This window comes from Ciconia boyciana, chromosome 6 (genome assembly GCF_034638445.1).
Source record: "Ciconia boyciana chromosome 6, ASM3463844v1, whole genome shotgun sequence".
Taxonomy (NCBI): domain Eukaryota; kingdom Metazoa; phylum Chordata; class Aves; order Ciconiiformes; family Ciconiidae; genus Ciconia; species Ciconia boyciana.
The window spans coordinates 58191923-58211489 of NC_132939.1; the positions used below are offsets into that span (position 1 = coordinate 58191923).

General features: G+C 43.0%; 1 protein-coding gene across 1 annotated transcript in view; it reads left to right on the top strand.

The window, feature by feature from the left end:
• The first annotated feature begins 1977 nt into the window (after window positions 1-1977).
• The window catches only part of EVL (Enah/Vasp-like), an 89190-nt gene continuing 71600 nt past the window's right edge, over window positions 1978-19567 (top strand). The window contains exons 1-3 of the mRNA XM_072865692.1: window positions 1978-2116; window positions 10994-11162; window positions 18719-18896. Of these exons, the coding sequence (XP_072721793.1) occupies window positions 2106-2116; window positions 10994-11162; window positions 18719-18896 (358 nt within the window). The 5' untranslated portion in view covers window positions 1978-2105. The remainder of the gene's footprint in view (window positions 2117-10993; window positions 11163-18718; window positions 18897-19567) is intronic.

The following is a 19567-nucleotide window of genomic DNA, read 5'->3' on the forward strand; positions in this document are numbered from 1 at the left end:
AGAAGTATTTTCTTAAGCAATGTGTGTTAAAAAGTGCTATTACGGTAAAGGACGCAAAGTTGTCAGGCAGGGAGAGCTTGTGATGGCCAGAGGTGGGGAGAGGCAGTTGGGATCTCTGAACATCTGGTGGGTTTATTCTGCAGTTGTTTGCATTTTGTATTTGCACTGTCCATGTTTGTGTAATCGCAGATAACAGGTGACGTATTTAGACACGTTAAGAGAACTTGTGAGCACACTGACAAAAAAACCCCAAAGATAATGTCATGTGAAACCGGGAAGAAAACCTCAGCTTTCTCTACCTGCAACCAGACCACGGCAGGGTCCATCCAGTTCTCCCGGTCATGTTTTCCTGGCATTAGTTCTCCCTCTGCCGTTAATCTCCTCATGCCATAATGCACCCATACCTTGAGGTGAAGCTGGGAAGACCAGACAGCGTTTGCAGGGTGTTTCCATCCATGTGTACAAGTTTGCCAAACGAAGGAATGGGGAGAAAAGAAAGACGATCTTCTCAAGGGCCTGCCACCTCTGAGCGGTAGCCCATCAAAACTGCTGCAGTTTTACCCCAGGTGAGGTAGCACTAAACTATTAATTTGCTGTTCTGCTCTCCAAGACCTCCACTCTTTTTGCTGAAATATTTTCAATTATTATTCCTAAATTTGAAAAGTTTCTATCTGTGTTAATAGGCCATCTTGCTGCCATAGCCAGATGGCAATGCCCAGTTAATGGAGCAGCAGAGCAGGCAAATGAGAGCCTGCAGAGATAGCAAGGGAGGTGGAAGTGTTACTGCAGGGAAAACCCAACCTCCCTGTTGATGGCAACGTGGGTGCATGCAAACATGTATGTGGGCAGCTCATGGCAGGAAGGAAATGAAGGCTTGTAGTCTTTCAGGGGTCTCCTGCAGGCACAGCATGGTCAAGGAGGCTTAGTTTTGCAAGGCACGCTAATTAAAAAATAGATGGTACATAGAATTACTCATCTGAAAGGCAATAGCTGATGGCACGTTTTCTGCAGCAGAAGCCATGAGAGAAGGTTTCCTCCAGCTTATGGCTGTGATTTCCCAGTGGTTACTCCAAGCCAAATCCCGCATGCCATTTGTGGGAGGCTTAGCGCGGGGCAGGCAGGAGTGCAGGGGAGAGATGACAAAGTCTCATCTTTACCGTCTCGAGGTCCCAGCTGGCTGAGGACCAGCCTGCTGCTGAACCAAACGGGGGCTCTCCCAGCTGCTGGTCATGGAGGGAGGGCACGCACTGCTTACATACCCCTTGGAGCAAATTTTGTCTTGTTTTATAAAAGTTGGAGATTTCACCCATGTCCTTCTATAAGCTACTGGATCGATTACCTCCTTCCTTGAAGATGTGTTTTTTTAGTTTATGTATTTATGGTGATGCCCCAAGTAGGACAACAGGGTTGGAGAGTAACCAAAAAAAAACCTTTTGCTCTGGCTGGACCCTGAGTTAGCCAGGTGTAAGGCAGCTCCCGTCCAAAAACTGTTTTGCCATGGTAGCTGAGAGTCAGTGTGCAGTAGCCTGGGCACTGTGCCATGCCAATTCAAGTTTTGGGCTGGAGCTGGCCCCCAGCCAGCCAGCAGGCAATGCCAGGCTGGTGGCAAGGCAGGACAGGGGCCCTCGGTACCGACGGGGTTTGGTTCTGCACCGTGCAAACATCCATGCCATAAATGAATAATAGGAATTTTTTCTGGGTCTTTGCTTTTTCTTTTTCTTGGACGGTGAACCTGTACCTTGAGAAAACAAGCAAAATGTTTTTAATATCCATGCCACCAATGAAGCAAAGGTGGCACATCTAATCTTAATCTATATTGTTTGGACTTTCATTCGGTAAATCAGCTGAAAGAAAGAATACATTTCTTCTTTAAAGTCCCTTCCCCGCCCCTGCCGTGCAAGTGTGTTACTTCCTGCCCCTCTGCTCTCTCAGTAGCGCTTCCCTTTCCTGTTTTGGTTATAAGCCTTCGTAGAGACTCCTGGTTTGTCTCCCTGCCAAATTTGTCTTCTGCTCAGTAATCAGGTGAAATAGTCTATTTGGGTTTAAGCACACGTGCCAGACTTGAGCGTCTACTCCTGCGGGATTACCTGACCAGGTCTTCCTCGATGGCAGGCACGTAAGTATCTGGGGACTGTGCAGGATGGCAGGGAATTTGTTGACCAGGGTTAATGTGACTGGGCGGGAAGGAGAGCATGTATTGTCATAAACGCACGAAGGTCTGCGTTTTGGTTATAGCCTCATAGGATAATTTGTAAGTGTAGAAAATGGTAATTAAGCTTTTATGGCAATGCTACATTAATATGCATTCCCTGTCAGTGAGGGAGAGGCTGACTTGACGGAGCGAGCCTCCTTCGTTCCTGGTCTGCCTCCGCCAGCTCCAGGGGAATTGTCACAGGTTTATTTGCATTTCTTCTGGGACTGAAGGGAAACCAAGGCAAAGCAACGCCAGCTTTAATGAAAGACCTCCATGTGGTTTTCCTGTATTCACTTAAGAGGCTGCCTCTCCTGATTATTAGTTATGATTATGATCTTTCAAAGTCTTTGTTTAAGGTATTGTTCTCCTGAAATATGGATATGGCTGGCCCGTGAGTGAGAGCCCTCAATCATGTATTTTCACTTGACAGTTCAGTTTTGGGTTTTGCATAATGCGTATTTTACAAGATTAGTTACTTCTTGTTTTTATTTCTGTAATTTAAGGGTGAAGGGAAATAGTTTATATTAATAGCAACCTGATCTAGTCAAGTTGCTTTTTTACTGTTTTTGACTAATTGGGTTCATAGCGTTTCCCCAGGCCATTTACTGGATTTATTTTTAGGAACTTCTAAACATTTACTTGATATTTATTTTTAGGAGCTCACAAAGTATATCTTCAAGGTGGTATACAAAATCTGAAAGTGAACGACACTTCACTGCAGAAAGAAGTGTTGTGAATTAAAGCATTAACGGAGCAATGGAGTTTCTCCATTAGGAGACAGTGGTGACCGACCTTGTTGGAGCAGGTGGAAGCTGAAGGGAAGGTTTCTTGGAGCACAGCGTGGCTCTGGGTGTCTGGCTGCCTGACAGTGATGGCACTTCTCTGAATCACTACACTTCCGCTATGAAGTGCCTTTTGCAAAGCAGTTCTCTTAAAGCAATTTTTTAAGATGTTGAGTTGATGGCTGGAGTTCCCCTTATGGTCATGTAGATTCTTACGCTTCAGTTTGCAAAACCCACCAGAAAAGTAATGGGTTAAAATTGACTCCACCACGTAGTTTCAAAATCTCAGCAACATAAACTAAGCAGATGTGCCGGCTTACAAGGGCATCAGTCTGCGGCCACTCCGCTGGCCCTAAATCTCCACTGATTGGCAGCTGTGCTATTTAAGTGCCGCGGCGGACACCGAGAGGTCAGGGCTCTCCACAGACTTTCGCTGGCAGTGCTGAGGACTGAGCTGCTCTGGACTGACAGTCAGGCCCAGGTGGAACATCTCTTCCGCTGCATTATTGTTTTGCATACTTTTTTTATTTTTTGTATTTCTACTCACTTCTCCCATGCTCAAGAGCACTGAGGGGTGACAGAAGGTTATGCAAGTTTCTCTGGTCATGCCAGGATTGCATGCACGTTCCTGACTTTAGCAACTCATCTCCCAAAGTCCTGGCTTAGTGTGAGATTGGGTGCCTCATCAACTGTCTCTTTTTTGGTTTCCAGCCGAAGTGTGTGCAATGGATGTCCGCGACAGGTACTGGACGTGGCAATTCCCACTGGGTATGGCAATCTAATAAGGGAGAATTCAGAATTAATGTCTCATTGCTAGCAGAAAGAAGAGTAACTCTTAAATACTCTTCCTTGTGCAGGGGAACTGGTGTTCATGTTACTCTTGTTAACGCTGTAGGTACCAGTATGTCCATTTCCTGCTCTGTAAAATACGTATTTATCTTGCAGGTGTGTCTTGACTTTATTTAACAGCATCAGTCTTTTTGAGAGCTGCTCATGAAGGAGCCTTTGTATTTGTACTATTTTCTTGTAATTATTTAATATTAAACTGTTTAGATGCTGGGGTTTATCAGTGGAGAAAGATGATGGCCAGGCACCTGCAGCAGATGCTCAGTGCAAAAGGCTCATCTCCCGCTGGTGATGCAGCCAAAGCCCAGCACCAAAGGCAGATCTTCCATGTGTACATGCAAGTTGAGCAGGAGACCAAAAAAATAGCAGCTCCCCTGGGAATTCAGTTTCACTTCAGGCTGACTGGGACGAGGGCAGCAGGTCGTGCTGGTCTCTTTGCACAGGCAGGCAACCAGGAGTGGTACAAATTGAAGACTTCTGACCACTGAGTCCATGGGTTGGTTTTTCAAGAGGTCCCAGGAAATGGGACTCAGAAAAGCAAATTAAGATAGTTGTTGTGGCACCTCCATATTATATATGAAACTGCGACTGCTATTTTTCTAAATGTCTGCTAGAAAACATTCAGGCGTCTGCATGTCACTGAGGACTGAAAGCTCCTATCTGGATGTAAAGTCCCTATGGGTTTCCACTATCCTCTGGTGTGATCAAGTGGCTAAGTGCTGTTCTTTCACCATGAGGTTTTGCTGCGTTGCTGAGGAAATAAGTTCTTCAGTGCCCTGGGACAGAGGTAGGGTGAACGATGGTGACGCTGACCGTCCTCTGAGTTTGGCTGCAGAAGGAAGTAGACTTTGAAAAAGGAGGTCCCAGAAGTATGACTGATGTTGTGTTGGAGAAGTGAGGCTCCCAACGAGAAATGGCGTCATGAGCAAAGCTGGTGGTGAATCTCTGGTGGGAAGGCTGGAGAGCCACTGCACTGCAGCAAGTTTTATCTGTAATGAGCTCAGACCTCAGATATGGTCTATATGAGCCCAGATTACCTGACTGACTTGTGTTCAGAGGGTCTCCCAGGTTTTTTGTTCTGTAAATCCAGTTGTCTGAGAGAAATGTCCACCTGTTTCTATAAAGATTACTACTGAAACACTTTCCCTGCATCCCAGTCATTATTATATTTGTTGTAGTGGAACCAATTAAAATGTTTAGCGAATTAGTCCATTAGAGTTTGCAGTACACTTTAAATGCTGCAGGAGCATGACTTGTAGTTTACTAATTCTGAGGTTACCACAAATACATACCACAAAGACCACACGTCTCCATATACAGGATTTTGTACTTATGTTAGCTATTTAAGCTGACATTGAGAGAATTCTGTCAGCTTCTTAAATCAGCATCAGCATCTATTTCTTGCATGTCAGGTTTAATGACACAACTGTGACTTTCTGTAGGCAGACTCAGTGGACAAGTAGAGTGAGATGTGTTAAGTGGTTTGTGAGTTATCTCACACATTCTGTGTGCTCAGGGTTTGTTCCCATGTAGGGCAAGCCTTGGGCAAAGTAGTATTAACAATTTCTGACACCAATAAGGATGGTTAGGTCAGTCCAAAATAATTTTTTATTATTAATCATGTATAGTGCGTGGAGGGAAATGGATGGGAAATGGAAATTAAAAATAAGATAAATGTTTGTGAAAGTAACTGTTTGTATTTCCTAAGAATACCAGAAGACAGCTTGTTTGAAGGTGAGAGAATCATGAGCAGCTTGAAACAAGGTAGATCTGTAATAGGTTCAAAGCATGATAGCTTGACTTCTATCAGGGGAGCTTTCACAGTTTATGCTAAGTGAATTTCTGCCCCAAGGAAACAGTTGTGTCTGTAAATATAAAAGATAGTGAAAGTCTCCTGGTCCGGCTGGCATGCTGGAGTAGAGCCCACAGAATTAGGTGTTTAACCCTGAAGTTGGTAGGTTGCCGTCATTTGTTACACCTTTTGTGAGCATGATTCGGTGACCCTCCAAAAGCTGTACAACATTGCTGTGGCTGTAAGAGAAAGTATTTTGAACCTCTCCCATTGCCCTCTGGGTGGGCTGGTGCTGGGCTGGGGCTCCGGCGTAGAGCTGGGATAACCTTGTGCCGCAGCAGGCTCTGCCCAGGGTCACTGTTCAGAGGTGGGCTCAGCAACTCAGTACCATGCTCTGCAAAAGTTTTATTCATAAGAAGATGCCTTGTGAGTAGAGAAAACAGGTCAATGAAGGAGCAGTGCAGCTTGGCCTCTTGTCTTTTTCTCAGTCTGGGACAGGAGATAAAAGCCTTGGAGACCCTTCAGAGCCTCTTTACCAAAGACTTGCCTCCAAACACTATGATTTACTCCCTTTTTTTCTGTTTATTCTCTATTGCCAGGTCTTTTGTGGTTCCATCCTGAGCTTTTTGCTGGTATATTTGGATAACCCACTGGGCTAGGCAGAGTGAAGCAGGAGGACTTTTCCCCGATCCGTGGCTCCCCCACTCCCAACCTTCACAGTCATCTCTGTCATTTCATTTCCCCCATGTTTCCTCCTCCTATTTAATTACTTGCAGTCAGACAGGTAATGTTAAGCAGCCCCATTGAGTCTCATGTGATAATTCACAAAAAATACAGATATTCTCCCTACGACTCCCTGTGTTATCTTTTGCATACTCCTTTGTGGCTCTTTTTTGGCTATGAGACCTTGGTAATTATAAATTTACTGAAAGCCAGGAAGAAAGGACTGCATTTTTAAAGTTCTGCACAGACGGAAGAGGAGAGACATTTCTGGATGAAGCCCCCTTCATTGCAGCACTGTCTCGAAGTGCAGTCTCATTGCTACCCCCAACTGCTCTCCCTGAATGCAGTAGTCCTGTACCTTAACTGGTACCTTAAAGCTTGATGTGACTCATTTGGGGCTGGAAGTGCTGCTGACACCGTAGCTAGCAAAGCAAGGAGGATACAGCAAATCTGTGTGGCCAGCCCAAGCATGCCACGCAGCCCAGGAGCTGTGCTTGGCTGCCCGCTCTCACCGGGGCTGGGCGAGAAGGCTCAAAGTTGACCCTCTCAAGAAGGGTTAACTCCAACCTAGCTAACCTGCTAATTTGTGAGGACAAATCCTATACAAAGAGATGGAAGACAGTGGGTCAAAATGGGTTACACAAAATGAAGCAGTGTTGCCTGCAAACATCTTTTTTTTTTTAATTTATAGTTTTGTAATATTGAAACACTATTGTGTAAATCTCAATGATGAATGGTGGATTTTAGGTACCAGCTGTGAATGAAGGATTTCCCAGTGCAGTCGGCTTCTCTCAGATATGAGGTTAAGCAGATTTGCTTTAACTTCGGGCAAACAAGTGGTCCTGGTGCAGAGGTTTGCCATCCCACAGATGTAAAGCACTGAGGAGAAAATGTTTTCAGATTAGATAGGAGAGGATATTAGGATTTGGGTGTAAAGGGGTCCCTGGGAAGAACCCCTTCCCCCTCCACATATAAATAAGATGTCTCAAATCTGCCCTAGAGTATACTGCAGCACACTGGAGTAGATGTTATGCACAGACATGAACAATGTTGTAATTAAAACCCCTCCATGATGCAATTTTTATCTGTTTTGCAAGTAACTGCCTATGGTGGAAACCCAGGTGGATGAGTCTGATGACTCGCATGTTAATGTAACATAAAAAATCAATAGGGGAATTAGTAATATTTGGAAAGGTATGTGAAACTTGATGAATCTTCTCCAACACATACCCATTTTTCAGTAACTTTTGTGTATTCTTAGGAAAATAAGGCAGGTTCTAGAAGCTACACTTATGACTTTGTGTATAAATACTGGTATCTGCCAGACTCTTCTCATGGAGAAGGAATGTGACTGCACAATAGTGTGACTAAACCCCATATTTATTACCTGTTATGTGTAGTTGAAATAAGTATCAATGGTGTATGGTCCCAAAAATAACAGAAGATTTTGCTGGAGCTTCTTGAAACCAATGTTGCTTGATTTACATTTAAAGTAATGGACTCTGCAGAGGGTAATAGAGAGGTTCTCACTGACCTTTATAAGAATTTTCTGGACTGTTTTCAGGGAAGCCCCTTAAAGCAGCAGTGGGAAAGTTGTGCTTTTTGTGGGTAGGACAAGTAAAGAGTCTTCAGGCATAAAGAGTTACACCTCCATTTAGGGTGAGACAGCAAGCTAGCAATGGGTCCCTGGGGGCATTTTAGGTTTTGAAAGATTGATGAAGTGCTTTGCAGGAAAGGATTCCCCTTGTGCTGTACTTGTTTTATGTTCCTTTCCGTTATTTCACTGGAGGCCAGATAACAGGCTTAATCCTGTTTTCATTTAAAAATGAATGATGAAAAACTTCCATTGACTGCAGGGAGAGCAGGGATTGAGCTTGGTGTGTTGCTTTACGTTACCGTAACAATTGGTTGTCATGCATTGAATATTGCTCTTGGGGTCTATATCTGTATTTCAATTATGAGGTTGTAGCGGGGTTATTTGCTGCAGTTTTCAATGGCAGCAAAGTCTGAAGGCAAAGTTGCTGTATCCACGGGAATCTGGATATGGCATTACAAATTACACCACGGTAAGGTCCTCGTGTCTGTATGGTTAGGTGCATTCTCTTTGTTGTAAGTGAGGATAATTTAATTAATTTTTACTAATTAAGGAGCCCGTGGTAATTGTGGGTTCCAAAATTCATCTGAAATGGAGACAACATTGGGTCCCAGACTTGCTCGGATGAAACCAGTGGCATGCCCTTGCTTACTTTACTACAGTGAGGCTTGTAGCAACTGACAAGGCTTGAGGAGAAGGACCCGGTGTCACACTGGCTGAGTGTGACTCTCCTGGGGACCAAGGTTTCTGGGAGCCCGCTGGCTTGCTGGGCAGGGGGTTGCTGTGGCCCCAGGCAGCTGATTCTCCCCCCACCTCTGGAGCTTGAGGTGGCATGAGACACCTGGTAGCACAGGCAGATGGGCACCCCCCAGCCACAGGACCGCACCAGGGATTACTTTTAGCTGTTCCACTTCCACATGGCAAAGCTAATCCAGTGTACTTGCCTTTTTGCTGGTGCATTTCTCTCCCATCCTCCCCATCTGTGAATCCAAGGCAGAGTGAGTGTCCCCAGGCAGGTCTGGAGGATGCAGGCGATGCCACCGCTGCTGCCAGTCTGCGGCTCTTGCACCAGTCGGAGGATTAGGCAGGCTGGAGCGAGCTCAAATCCCTCAACTGCTAGTGTCAGATACGGAGAAGCTGCCATGAGACATTAGCTTACCTTAAAAAAAGGGATGGAGAGGTATTTGCTGGGTAAGTACATCAGCAAAGGCGCAGCTGTTCTCCAGGTATCTCGCATAGCAAAGCAACAGCAACTGGTGGATGAGCTTGATTTTATAAATTCTGCAGAATATAAATAAAATAATGTTTAGTCTTTCTGATCTGAATATATTGCTCCAGTAACAGAATCTAGCTGTTTCCATGCTACATAATAAAAATACAATTTATTCTGAATTTTCTTACTTTGTTCTTTATGGAGATGTCTGCCAGCATCGTTGCTCCCTCTGTAAATGTCATTAAGAGTTTTCAGGCTCTTATCCAGAGCCTGGAGGAGGTCTGTGGGCTACCTGGAGCCTATGCGAGGTGACTGATAAAACAAGCCAGTCAGTAGGCTTTAGTGTACAATGAGGGGGATGCCTCTGCCTTGGAAATCTTTTTGAGACCCACATATCAGAAAAGGTTGAAAAATGCTGTTGTAATCTACCCAGATCATCTTAATACTTACAGTAACATGCTCCCTTTCATTAAAATGATGACAGTGATGGGGTCAGGTGGGTTTGGGTTTGCAGCAGTTGGTATAGTTTACAAGTGGTGTAATTTGCCACGGTGGCAGGGCAGCGAGACGGCTTAGCACCACCCAGGAGCTTCTCGTGTGTTTGTGTGCAAGTGAGGCATTACTGAGGCAAAACGAAAACAAAGACATATATGCAAGAGGGGGGAAAAAAGGATTTGTGTGCAAAGCGGTTTACAACTTGATATTGCATTGCCGAAAATTATTTAATAGAGCTTGGGCTAAGGAAGGGAGGTATATATAAATATATATAGGTCTAAAGCAAATAGGATGGTCATGAACTTAAGATTTTTGCGGGACATAAATCCTAACAGTTTTATTTAGGCCTAAGATGCACTATTTGCTCGTGGAAAATCCCTGTTACATTTGAAGGTCTCAAATCTGCAAAATTTGGAGAATTCATTTTTTTCTTCATATAAGGAACTCTTATTTCCTCTGGTATAAGAAAAGTGGCTGGGAAGTCAGGAGAGCGGGAATTGAAATCCTGATCCATATTGACGTGTCACCTCAACAGTATTTGCCAGTGGCATTTCTTGCACATGAAGGGTGTCTTTTAGCATGAATCTAGTATACCTATATTAGTCACAAATATGCAAGCAAGAGGTAAAGAACTGATGAATTTCTGTGAATCTACAGAAGAAAAATAGTTATTAATGCTATACAAAATAATGGCTCTGTACTTTAACACTGGAATGCAGACATTAGTGGATTCCCCTTTCCCACTTTCTTTGCTACTAGGATGAAGGAAAAAAGAGTTTCTCTGTGTTTTGCACCGTGTATTCTGGGACTTCTAAGTGCGTCAGCAGGGCTGGGTATTAGGCATCAGCTGGATTAACGTAATTGATTTCTTCAGTTTACCTAAGGTGGCTTTTGGTTCAAGGTCTGCTTGCTTCCAGTTTTAACTGTGTAACTCAGCTGTGGATGTCATGTTTATTTTGTCAGTAAGCTGTAAAATATTGGTAAGTTTTCATGCAAATGGGAAAGGCTTCACTTGCCAATAGGTACATAAAATAAATGGAGCATTCATACTGTTGGACATTTTTCATAGCATTTGTGTGATACAAGTTATTCCTCAGGGCCTAATATTTGTATATAAAATAGATTATCAGTTCAAAACAGCAGCATACTGGAGTTTTTTTAAGTCTATGAACACATACATGCCAGCTTTAATTTAACAGGCAGATTGCATTCAAAGGATTAGCAGATCTCTTATAAAGCATATGTTGTAAGTAGTTCTGATAATTTCTGTTGGTTTCTTTTCCTTTAGATGTTTTCGGTAGTACGTAGCAAATTCACTGGTTTTTTTCCTGATTTTGTTGTTTTTGCTCTCCAGTGAACAGAGTATTTGCCAAGCCCGGGCTTCAGTTATGGTCTATGATGATACCAGTAAGAAATGGGTGCCAATCAAACCTGGACAGCAGGGATTCAGCAGAATCAACATATACCACAACACGGCCACTAACACCTTCAGGGTAGTTGGAGTTAAACTGCAAGATCAACAAGTGAGTAACTGTATCGAGTTTCCTGCAAATTAACCTTTGATCTCATTTGATACCATCAGTTCTATACTTAATGCAGTCTAGCAACATTTCCGGCTCCCTGCAAGGTGCCTACCAGGCTGTTTACTCCAGTCATTCAGATTTTGTAGCTTTTTGTGCACAGAATGTGTCATAATTTATTACTGCTTATTTGCAAACAGAACTTTTGGTAAATGCCAGAGAGATTTTACTGTTTTTTCCCCTTCCATTTTTGCTTGTGAAACGAGTCCTATTTCATTCTGCAGGCTTTGCTCTCGGCTCCCCCTAACTTATTTTTTGCTCGTTTTTAGTACTACGTATAAAAAAGAAAAATAAATCAATTGTTCTGCGCTGCCATCTCGCAAAGCGTGATTGTTACGTTGCTGTGATAAGTAATTAGTTCCTCATAATGCATTTTAAAATCCTAGGTGCACACTGTGATCTGATTTACGGCAGCCTAAGTCGGCAGGACCTCCTTGGGTATTAAAGGAGTTATATAGGATTTAGATAATCAGAACTGGGATCAGACCCTCCTTGGCCACTGGCTCCCGGCAGCCTGGCTCACGGGTGTGTCGGGCAGCGTGTGCCATCCATAACAACAGATCACGTTTCGACCCTAAATTACAAAAATCTACTTGGGGGGAGTAATGGTGCTATGCTGTCATGCCATTTGAATTTTAGAGCAGACATTTCAGAGTCAAGGACTCCCTCTGTGTGTTGGCGTGAGGCTGGTATGGCAATGGCAGCCCAGCCTGCTCGGGCTGCCCACCTCCCACGCTCACCTCGAGCCCTCAACCTGGGAGAAGAATCAGAAGAAAGTGGGTGATTGATCTTCTGTTGGTTCAGAGAGCGGCGTTGCCTCCTGGGAAGGTGTGATGAGCACCGCCACCAGCACGAGACGGGCAGGGGCAGGGCAAGCCAAGCCAAGCCAAGCCTAGCCAAGCCAAGCCTAGCCAAGCCAAGCTGGAGAGTGGGAGCCGGGGCACCACCACCTCTCAGCTGCCACAAGTGTTAAATTGACCGATCTGCTCATGGAGATGCAGATGATGTCCCCCATCTGTCAGCTGTAATGATGCTTGGGCCAACTGGAAAAGCTAGTCAGGTTGCTTACTAGAAGCATTAATGACTTTTTTACACTGTCCATATACACAGTCATCATTCTGAAAAAGGAAAAGGAGAATAGAAATAGGTGGGGGTTTTAGCACATCAGTTTTCAGCTCCTTGCAGTGCACTTTTGAAACATCTGCCTTATCTTTTGCCACTGCTTTTATCCTTCTCAGTAGAGCAAAGGCAATATATTAATGTAGTTCCATTTCAAAAATAGAAAATATTTTCAAAAATAAATGAAATACAGTGGCTTCTTAGTCAGTGGTGAAAGCCAGTACTGCTTTGTAACAGGCCATGTTAGCTGTTTATTTTACGTAGCCAGCAGGTGACTGTAAATGATTTTCATGTGACTACAATCTAAGATGGGTCTGAATAGCTGGTGTCAAACAAGCAAAAGTCATAAAGTCTACATATATATGTAAGGGAAACTATGTCCCAGAGGTCTGTCTTAATCAGAGTAAACAATTTAAAGAGTATGATATATTAAAAAGTTAAATCTTGATCTCTACTTTAAACATGTTTTGCATTAACTGTAACATTCTATTTGCTTGCAAATGTTCCTACTTATGAAGAGGCTGCATGCCATCTAAAAATCATCTCAATTCAGAAAGAAACAGATAGAAGAATATATTTTTCTAGAGTTTAAAGACTAAAAATCCTCCCTCAAACAAACAAAAAAGTACAGGTTACCCGAGTCACTTAAAACTGTCTAACAGAAAGTACTCACCTTAAATACAATTACAAAAATCCAGTATTATGAATAAAGTAAATTCAAGACAGCGTAGCATAGTAGTATTAAAAGGAATGTTCTGAAAGTCTCAAGATTCAGAATTTAATATATTTTATATGACTCTCACATGGAATCATAAGCTTGCTAGGCTTGCTAAGTATTTGCATTTAATGAGAACAAAAATGAACTTCAGTTAAAATAATTCTCTGTACAAGCCATTTCATGCTTGCTTTCAGGTTGTGCTAAATCACATTGAAAGTGAGGTTTTAGTAAAAGCTGTTGGTTTGCCAGGAAAGCCATATTTTTCTGAAAAGGACCAATCTTCAGCTAATATGTGATTTGGCATATAATGAAGTTAATGAAGCTACACAGATTTCCAAGAGCTGAGAAACTAGTTTAAAATATGTAGCACAACAATACCATGGAGGAACAATTTTAAGTTTTATTAATACTGTTTGGCAAGGCGCAGACTAGAGTAATCTTCATGACTTCACCCTTGCCTGCCTTTAATGTTTCCCTTTTAATTTTTGTTGTTTTATATTACACCTCTAATAATGTCTCTCCTTAATTTTCATCGTCTTTTTTTCTTCACATATCTTCTGTAGGCTCCTTTTGTTGTCTTTGTCTAGCTGCCTTTCTGTTTTCTAGCCCTTTTTTGGTGCATGTGTTAGATATGGTGCAGGTATGATACTGTCTTCTCATTCTGCTTACCTTAGCTGTGTTTATCTTCTTCTCTAGCTGACGGTGTCTAAAAAGTTCACCGCAAAGACATATGGTTTTTAGAGTGGCAGAACTTGAGCATCATTCTCACCACTGGGAAGTGGTCACCCGACCTCTTGTTCTCCTTGTGTGTCTGGATGACATGCTCATTGTGTGCTTGCATGCAGCAGCAGCGTTAAGTTACAGACCAGCAGTGCATGAATTCCCCTTTCTGCTCCGCACAGACATGCACATTCGCATAGACTCATGCTGGCGTGAGCAGTAATCTTCAGAAAACCAGAATTAGACTTTTGAAGCTTTGAAGTAGCCACAGAGGCCAGAAGTGGCTTGAAGCTAAGGCCAGATCAGTATTACAATCGCTTGATGTCATGAGCTTTGGTGTTTCCTTGCAGCCTTCATTTTCTCGTAGCCCAACAGTCGCAAGCAGACGGTTTACCCCTGTGTTGCGACTTGACAGCTGTCGTTGTAACCTAGCCTGTTGTAAAGGTGAAGTGTGTTGGCTTCAGTCACGATGCAAGAAGTTCGCAAAGCTAAAAACATACGAGTGGTCCATCTTTATGGCTTAGCTGACAAGCAGTAGCTCCCTGGTTCAGAGTCCTGATCAACTGAGGGTTTAAAATGATGATTTTGCATCAAGTGATTTCAGCTCAGCATGCTCTCATCACCGAAAGGCATGTGCTGAACAAATAGGTGGGGAGGAGGGTGCAAGTCAGAAGTAAATCATATCTCCTGAGGGTTTGGTGTATTGATGTGGCTAAGAAGTGAATGTAAAAACAGGGCCTTGGGGAAGGTGGGACATTTTACATTTGAGCCTAAGCCAAAACTGAAATGGGGACAGAATTCTTGAGATATAAACTAAACCACATTTTTTGAAAAATAAAGAACCAGTTAATCACCTCTGTAACTTACTAGAAGTCGGTCAGGTTTAGGCCTGCTTACAGCAATGAAGAATCTGGCCTCAGCTGTAGCAGTTTTTAGCTGCTACACCATATCCTCCCTGTTTTAGCAACCATATGACTGCTCCCCATGCTGGCAGCGCGGCAGACACCAAGCTGATAACAAATCTCTGAACCATTTCATACTCTGGAGAAACAAGCAAATGTCTTGTTCTGGTTCGATAAGCAAGAGTATGGGCGGTAAGACTTGTGTGGGAGCTCTTCCTGTGATCTTGGTTGTGGCTGCACCTCAGATGTGGCCCTGAGGCCCCCTCGATTCCTTCTAGCCCCATTCCTGTGAGTCCTGTCAAACACCACCAGTGTCACTGCTGACAATTTATAGCTCAGCGGCCTGCAGACTGCAGTCAAAGGGAGGAGCTTCTTGTTTTTGAGCTTTTTTCATAGATCCCAAAATTCCTTGCCTGCCCCAGAGAGCCTACACTGGAAAGTGAGATGAAAGGATGAGGAGAGTACCAGGTAGAAGTGAAGCAAATTGTTTTTTAACATTATAGAGATGGGAACATTGAAAGGTGCCAACATATTAATATTATGCACAATTGGTCTGTGAAACTCCTTGCCATATGAGATCATTGAAATCCAGAATTTAGCAGGATTCAAAACAACACAGACATTTATATCAGTAACAAGACTACTTTGTTTCAGGATAGAAAATAGGAAAAGGGTTGGAAAACAAAAAAATAGGCACATAAAATGTCATGTTTCAGCTTTTAAGATAAACTCTGGGTGGAGAGTTATAGGAAGAACTGTTTGTTATGGACAAATCCATTACTTCTTTCTGCAAGCCTTCCAGTAAGTTTCTCCGATTCACCTCTTATAGACTACAACTGAAGACGAAAAGATGAGCTGTTGGTCTGCTCGGCATGGCAGATGCTATCTTACTGACATAGGAAGCTTTAGAGTAAAGATCCCTTAGAAACACCTGTGCTCCAAACAGGGAGACCTTTATTTTAATTACTGCTCTGGAGCACTTAACTTATCATCATGTGCCTTGCAGAGTCTCCACACCATCTGTACGAGACACCTTTGTGCACTCATTCTTAACAACAGCAGGAGAACCCTTCCTCTTTTTTCTGTTTTCTAGAAACATTAGCCAAAGGAGATAAAATGAGACTGGCTATTTTATGTTTCATTCCCCAGTTTTAAACTTTCTGTTTTGAGTTTGAAGACAAGGTATTACATATGTAGGCATCCTGATGATTACTGGAGGTCAACATTCAAATTCTGTCTTTATTTGACTGAAGGGATCAAGCCCTCAGAACAGAGCGGATTCTCTGAGTTCCTTGGGTCGATGTTCTGGGAAAGCAAATTTTGAACAGCTTACCTGACTTCTATTAAACGATTTTTGGCATAGGTTTTTACAATTTCTGTCTTTCATTATACAGCTACACTACATCCTCTGGTGCTCTTTGGACTTTAATAGTGCTGTCCTTTGAAACAGAAGATTCTTTTAGTAGGTGAGAAATACTCACTTTGCAAAGCCTGGTAGAAGCTCACAGTCTTTCTAAACATTTCCTCAAAGATCCTGGCTGTGCCTTCCCTTGGTTAAGCTACTCAGAAGTGGTTGGAAGACTTAAAAATTGGTACATGTTAAAACTGTTGGGTTAGTCATCCAGGCATGAGTCTACTTGATGCTCCTTGAGACTCCTAGAGACTCCTTGAGTGCGAGCAACATGGGTACAGGCTCTCCCAATGCTCAGTGGTGGAATGGGGGTGATGTCACCATTTTTCAAGAGAAAAGGGCTATCTAAGCTGTCAGCTACAAGAGTGAGTTCATGGCTTTGCTGTGACTGAGCGATGTGGTTTCCACATCATTCTGGTTGGTGTGGTGGCTTCCTGTGCAGCATGCTGGCGATGCAGTTCCCATTTTCAGGGCACCAGCTCTCGGGAGCCTGTGTACCAAATGCAGGCTGCCCTGCATCTCCCTTTGGATCACAGGTCAGGAATCTCTCTATGAAATGTGGCAAAAAAAGCAGTGTAGGTCTGATTGCTGCCCAGTGCATTTACATGGAAACTTAATAATGATATTGCTTCGAGAGCATCGGATGGACCAAATACCTTATGTTCAATAACTATCAGGATAATTTATGCCTAAAGCTAGACCAAATATTCAAAGACTGTCTGCTATGTCACTGTTTAATGCTGGCTCAGGTAAGTAAACGCATTATAGAAATAGAGTATATCTGTAATCATCTGCTGGTGTAGTGGCTTCTTTGCTGGTTTCCATAATTTTTTATATGTTAATATAGTATAGTTATCAGACATCTGTTAACTGTGTATATCAATGAGACAATGTCATCCTTCAAAAATAGGAATGTGTGAAAAACAATTTGCTCCTTATGTATTAGGTGCTCATCTAATGTTTTTCTGCAATTTAAATGGGCAATCCACTGAAAAGTCAAAAGCCAGAGCTAGGAGTCATTCATCTTTGAAATTAGTTTTAAAACTCTGCTTTTCTAATTGAGAAGAATTGTCAGTCATCTAGCAGAAATATTGTTAATCTAATTAAATATGTTGGAGTTTTTTTAGATGCAATAACAGAAAACTTTCCAAAGTACTGGTCAATCAGACTGCGAAAAAGATGTATTGGTAGGTTTTCTGGTGTGTGGGATCCACCTGGAACAATAAATACTGTGTACAGCCTTTATTCATTACTGGCTCTCTCTTCCCCTGCCTTCAGTTGTTGCTCCCATCTTACCAAGTCCAGGATGGTAAGACTTGTGTTAAGAGTGAGCTCCTGGACAGCGTGCACCAAAGTCTCTCTTCCTACTCCTGTATACCAATGTCCAGCCCACCTAATTTACAGATGAGCCATACAAACTAGTTTGATGGAGCATTTCCATTGATTGGTTTTCAATGAGGACCAGAAATTGTGGGATTGTTCTGGCTCTTGATAAAACTGTAGCCAAAATAACTGCATTTGTAGAGACAATCTCAAATATTCAAAACCAGATTTGCTATATTTGAATAATGAACTTCAGACTTTCCCTGCTCATAATTTTAAGTTTCTCTGTCCCTGGTTCCCTTCTGCCCCCAGCCTGTGTGGGCTGATGAAGAGGGAGCCTCCATTTCCTACTCCTTCTCTGTTTTCAACTGCGCTGGGCCTGTTTATGAGAATGATTATGATCTCTTCTGTTAGCATTTTGTTTCTTAAATTTGCATCACAGCAGAGTGCCATTGTCAGTCCGCAGATGGGTATCTATCTCAGGGGTGCTGTCTCTGCCATGGGTCCTTCTGGCTTATTAGTGCTGCAGCGGATACGCCTGCCTCCCCACCTTCAGCTGGAGCAGCTTACGCTTTTAGCGTTGGAGGTTTCTGTCGGATCCCAGGGGTACTGTCTGGCTGGGTGTGCCACGTGCCCTGCCCAGGGATAAGCAGGGCATTGTACGTCGCAGATTAAATCAAAACATACAGAAACACCCTTCTGCTGCAGTCACCCCTTACCTGGAAATTATAGCATGTACAGCAAAGGAGGAGGTGGGACAGGAAAAATTTGATTGTCTGGTTTTGTCATTGCCTATCTGATTCTAGAGAAAAAACTCTCTCAACATAAGAAGCTGGTGGTGATCAGGCACATGGGAAGAGAAAAGCAAAGCCGGCGCAATGAGGCAAAGATTTATCTGCTGTAGGGCAGGGTTAGTGCCAAGAGCTCTGTCTGGCTCTTTTTCTGACAATTATGCATGATCATCCCCCAAAAGATGGCAACAGCTGCTGGCCCTGACTCCTGACATCTGTCTGCAGTATCGGCACAGCTGTATCCTGCGGAGGTGCCGTAGAAAACATGAGCAGGTAATAGATTTTGCAAAACTAGCTTGCAAGTCCCTGAGGCTGAACTGAACTGTTGTAAATCTCACCCCCAGATGTGGGTCTTCTGTTATCGAAACGCACACTGCCTTTCCGTACAGCCAGGTAGGAGCTGCTATATGAATTGCCTCTACCAATTTAATTAACCTTTACCAAAGGGTTGGGTTGTTTTCCCCCACTGAAAACAGAACTATTTTTAATCTTCACCCCTCTCTTTCAAATCACAGGTAGTGATTAATTACTCAATTGTGAAAGGACTGAAGTACAATCAAGCAACACCTACCTTTCATCAATGGCGCGATGCACGGCAGGTCTATGGCTTGAATTTTGCAAGCAAAGAAGAGGCTACCACGTTCTCCAATGCAATGCTGTTTGCTCTGAATATCATGAACTCACAAGATGGAGGTAAATTAGCAGCCACTACGCTCTTTATTAATCTGTGACATTTTATAATGCTGTGTTATCAGTCACCTAGTGCAGTTGTATTGGAGAGTAAGCCATTATAAAACATTATAATAAAAATAGTTGGTCTCTGATAGACAGGCTTTAGATCAGCATTTGCTGTGGCATGAATTGTACATGTTTTCAGGTTTTATTCACCTTCCTTCTAATTTTTCATGGTGCCTTAACTCACAATAGGAAATCAATGGTTATTTGGGAATGCCTTAGCAGGCAGGTAGCCCCACTGATTTATGTGGATCTGTGTATGCATTGTGTTACATGTAAGATGGCAGAATATAACTTTAAATAAACAGAAGCTAGAGTAAAATTAGCAACATTTTATAAGGCAGAACTCAGAGCTGATATTGCCAGTGTGCTGGGTGTCAGCTACAGCCGTTGGCTCTTGTGGGCTGGCTTTCAAGAAGAGGATTGGGTGGCGTCTTGGCTATTTCATAAGGTAAAATGCAAAGGCTTGTACTCTGGACATTGACTGATGTTGTTCCTAAGTGCTATATTGACTGCAGTTGAAGTTTGTGGTGAAGTTTACTGTTCTGTGAAATTGTCATTGCACTAGCTTGACAAGGGCCCAAAATAAAGTCCTGGTTTCTCAATGGAAACCAGTTTCTGGTCTGCAA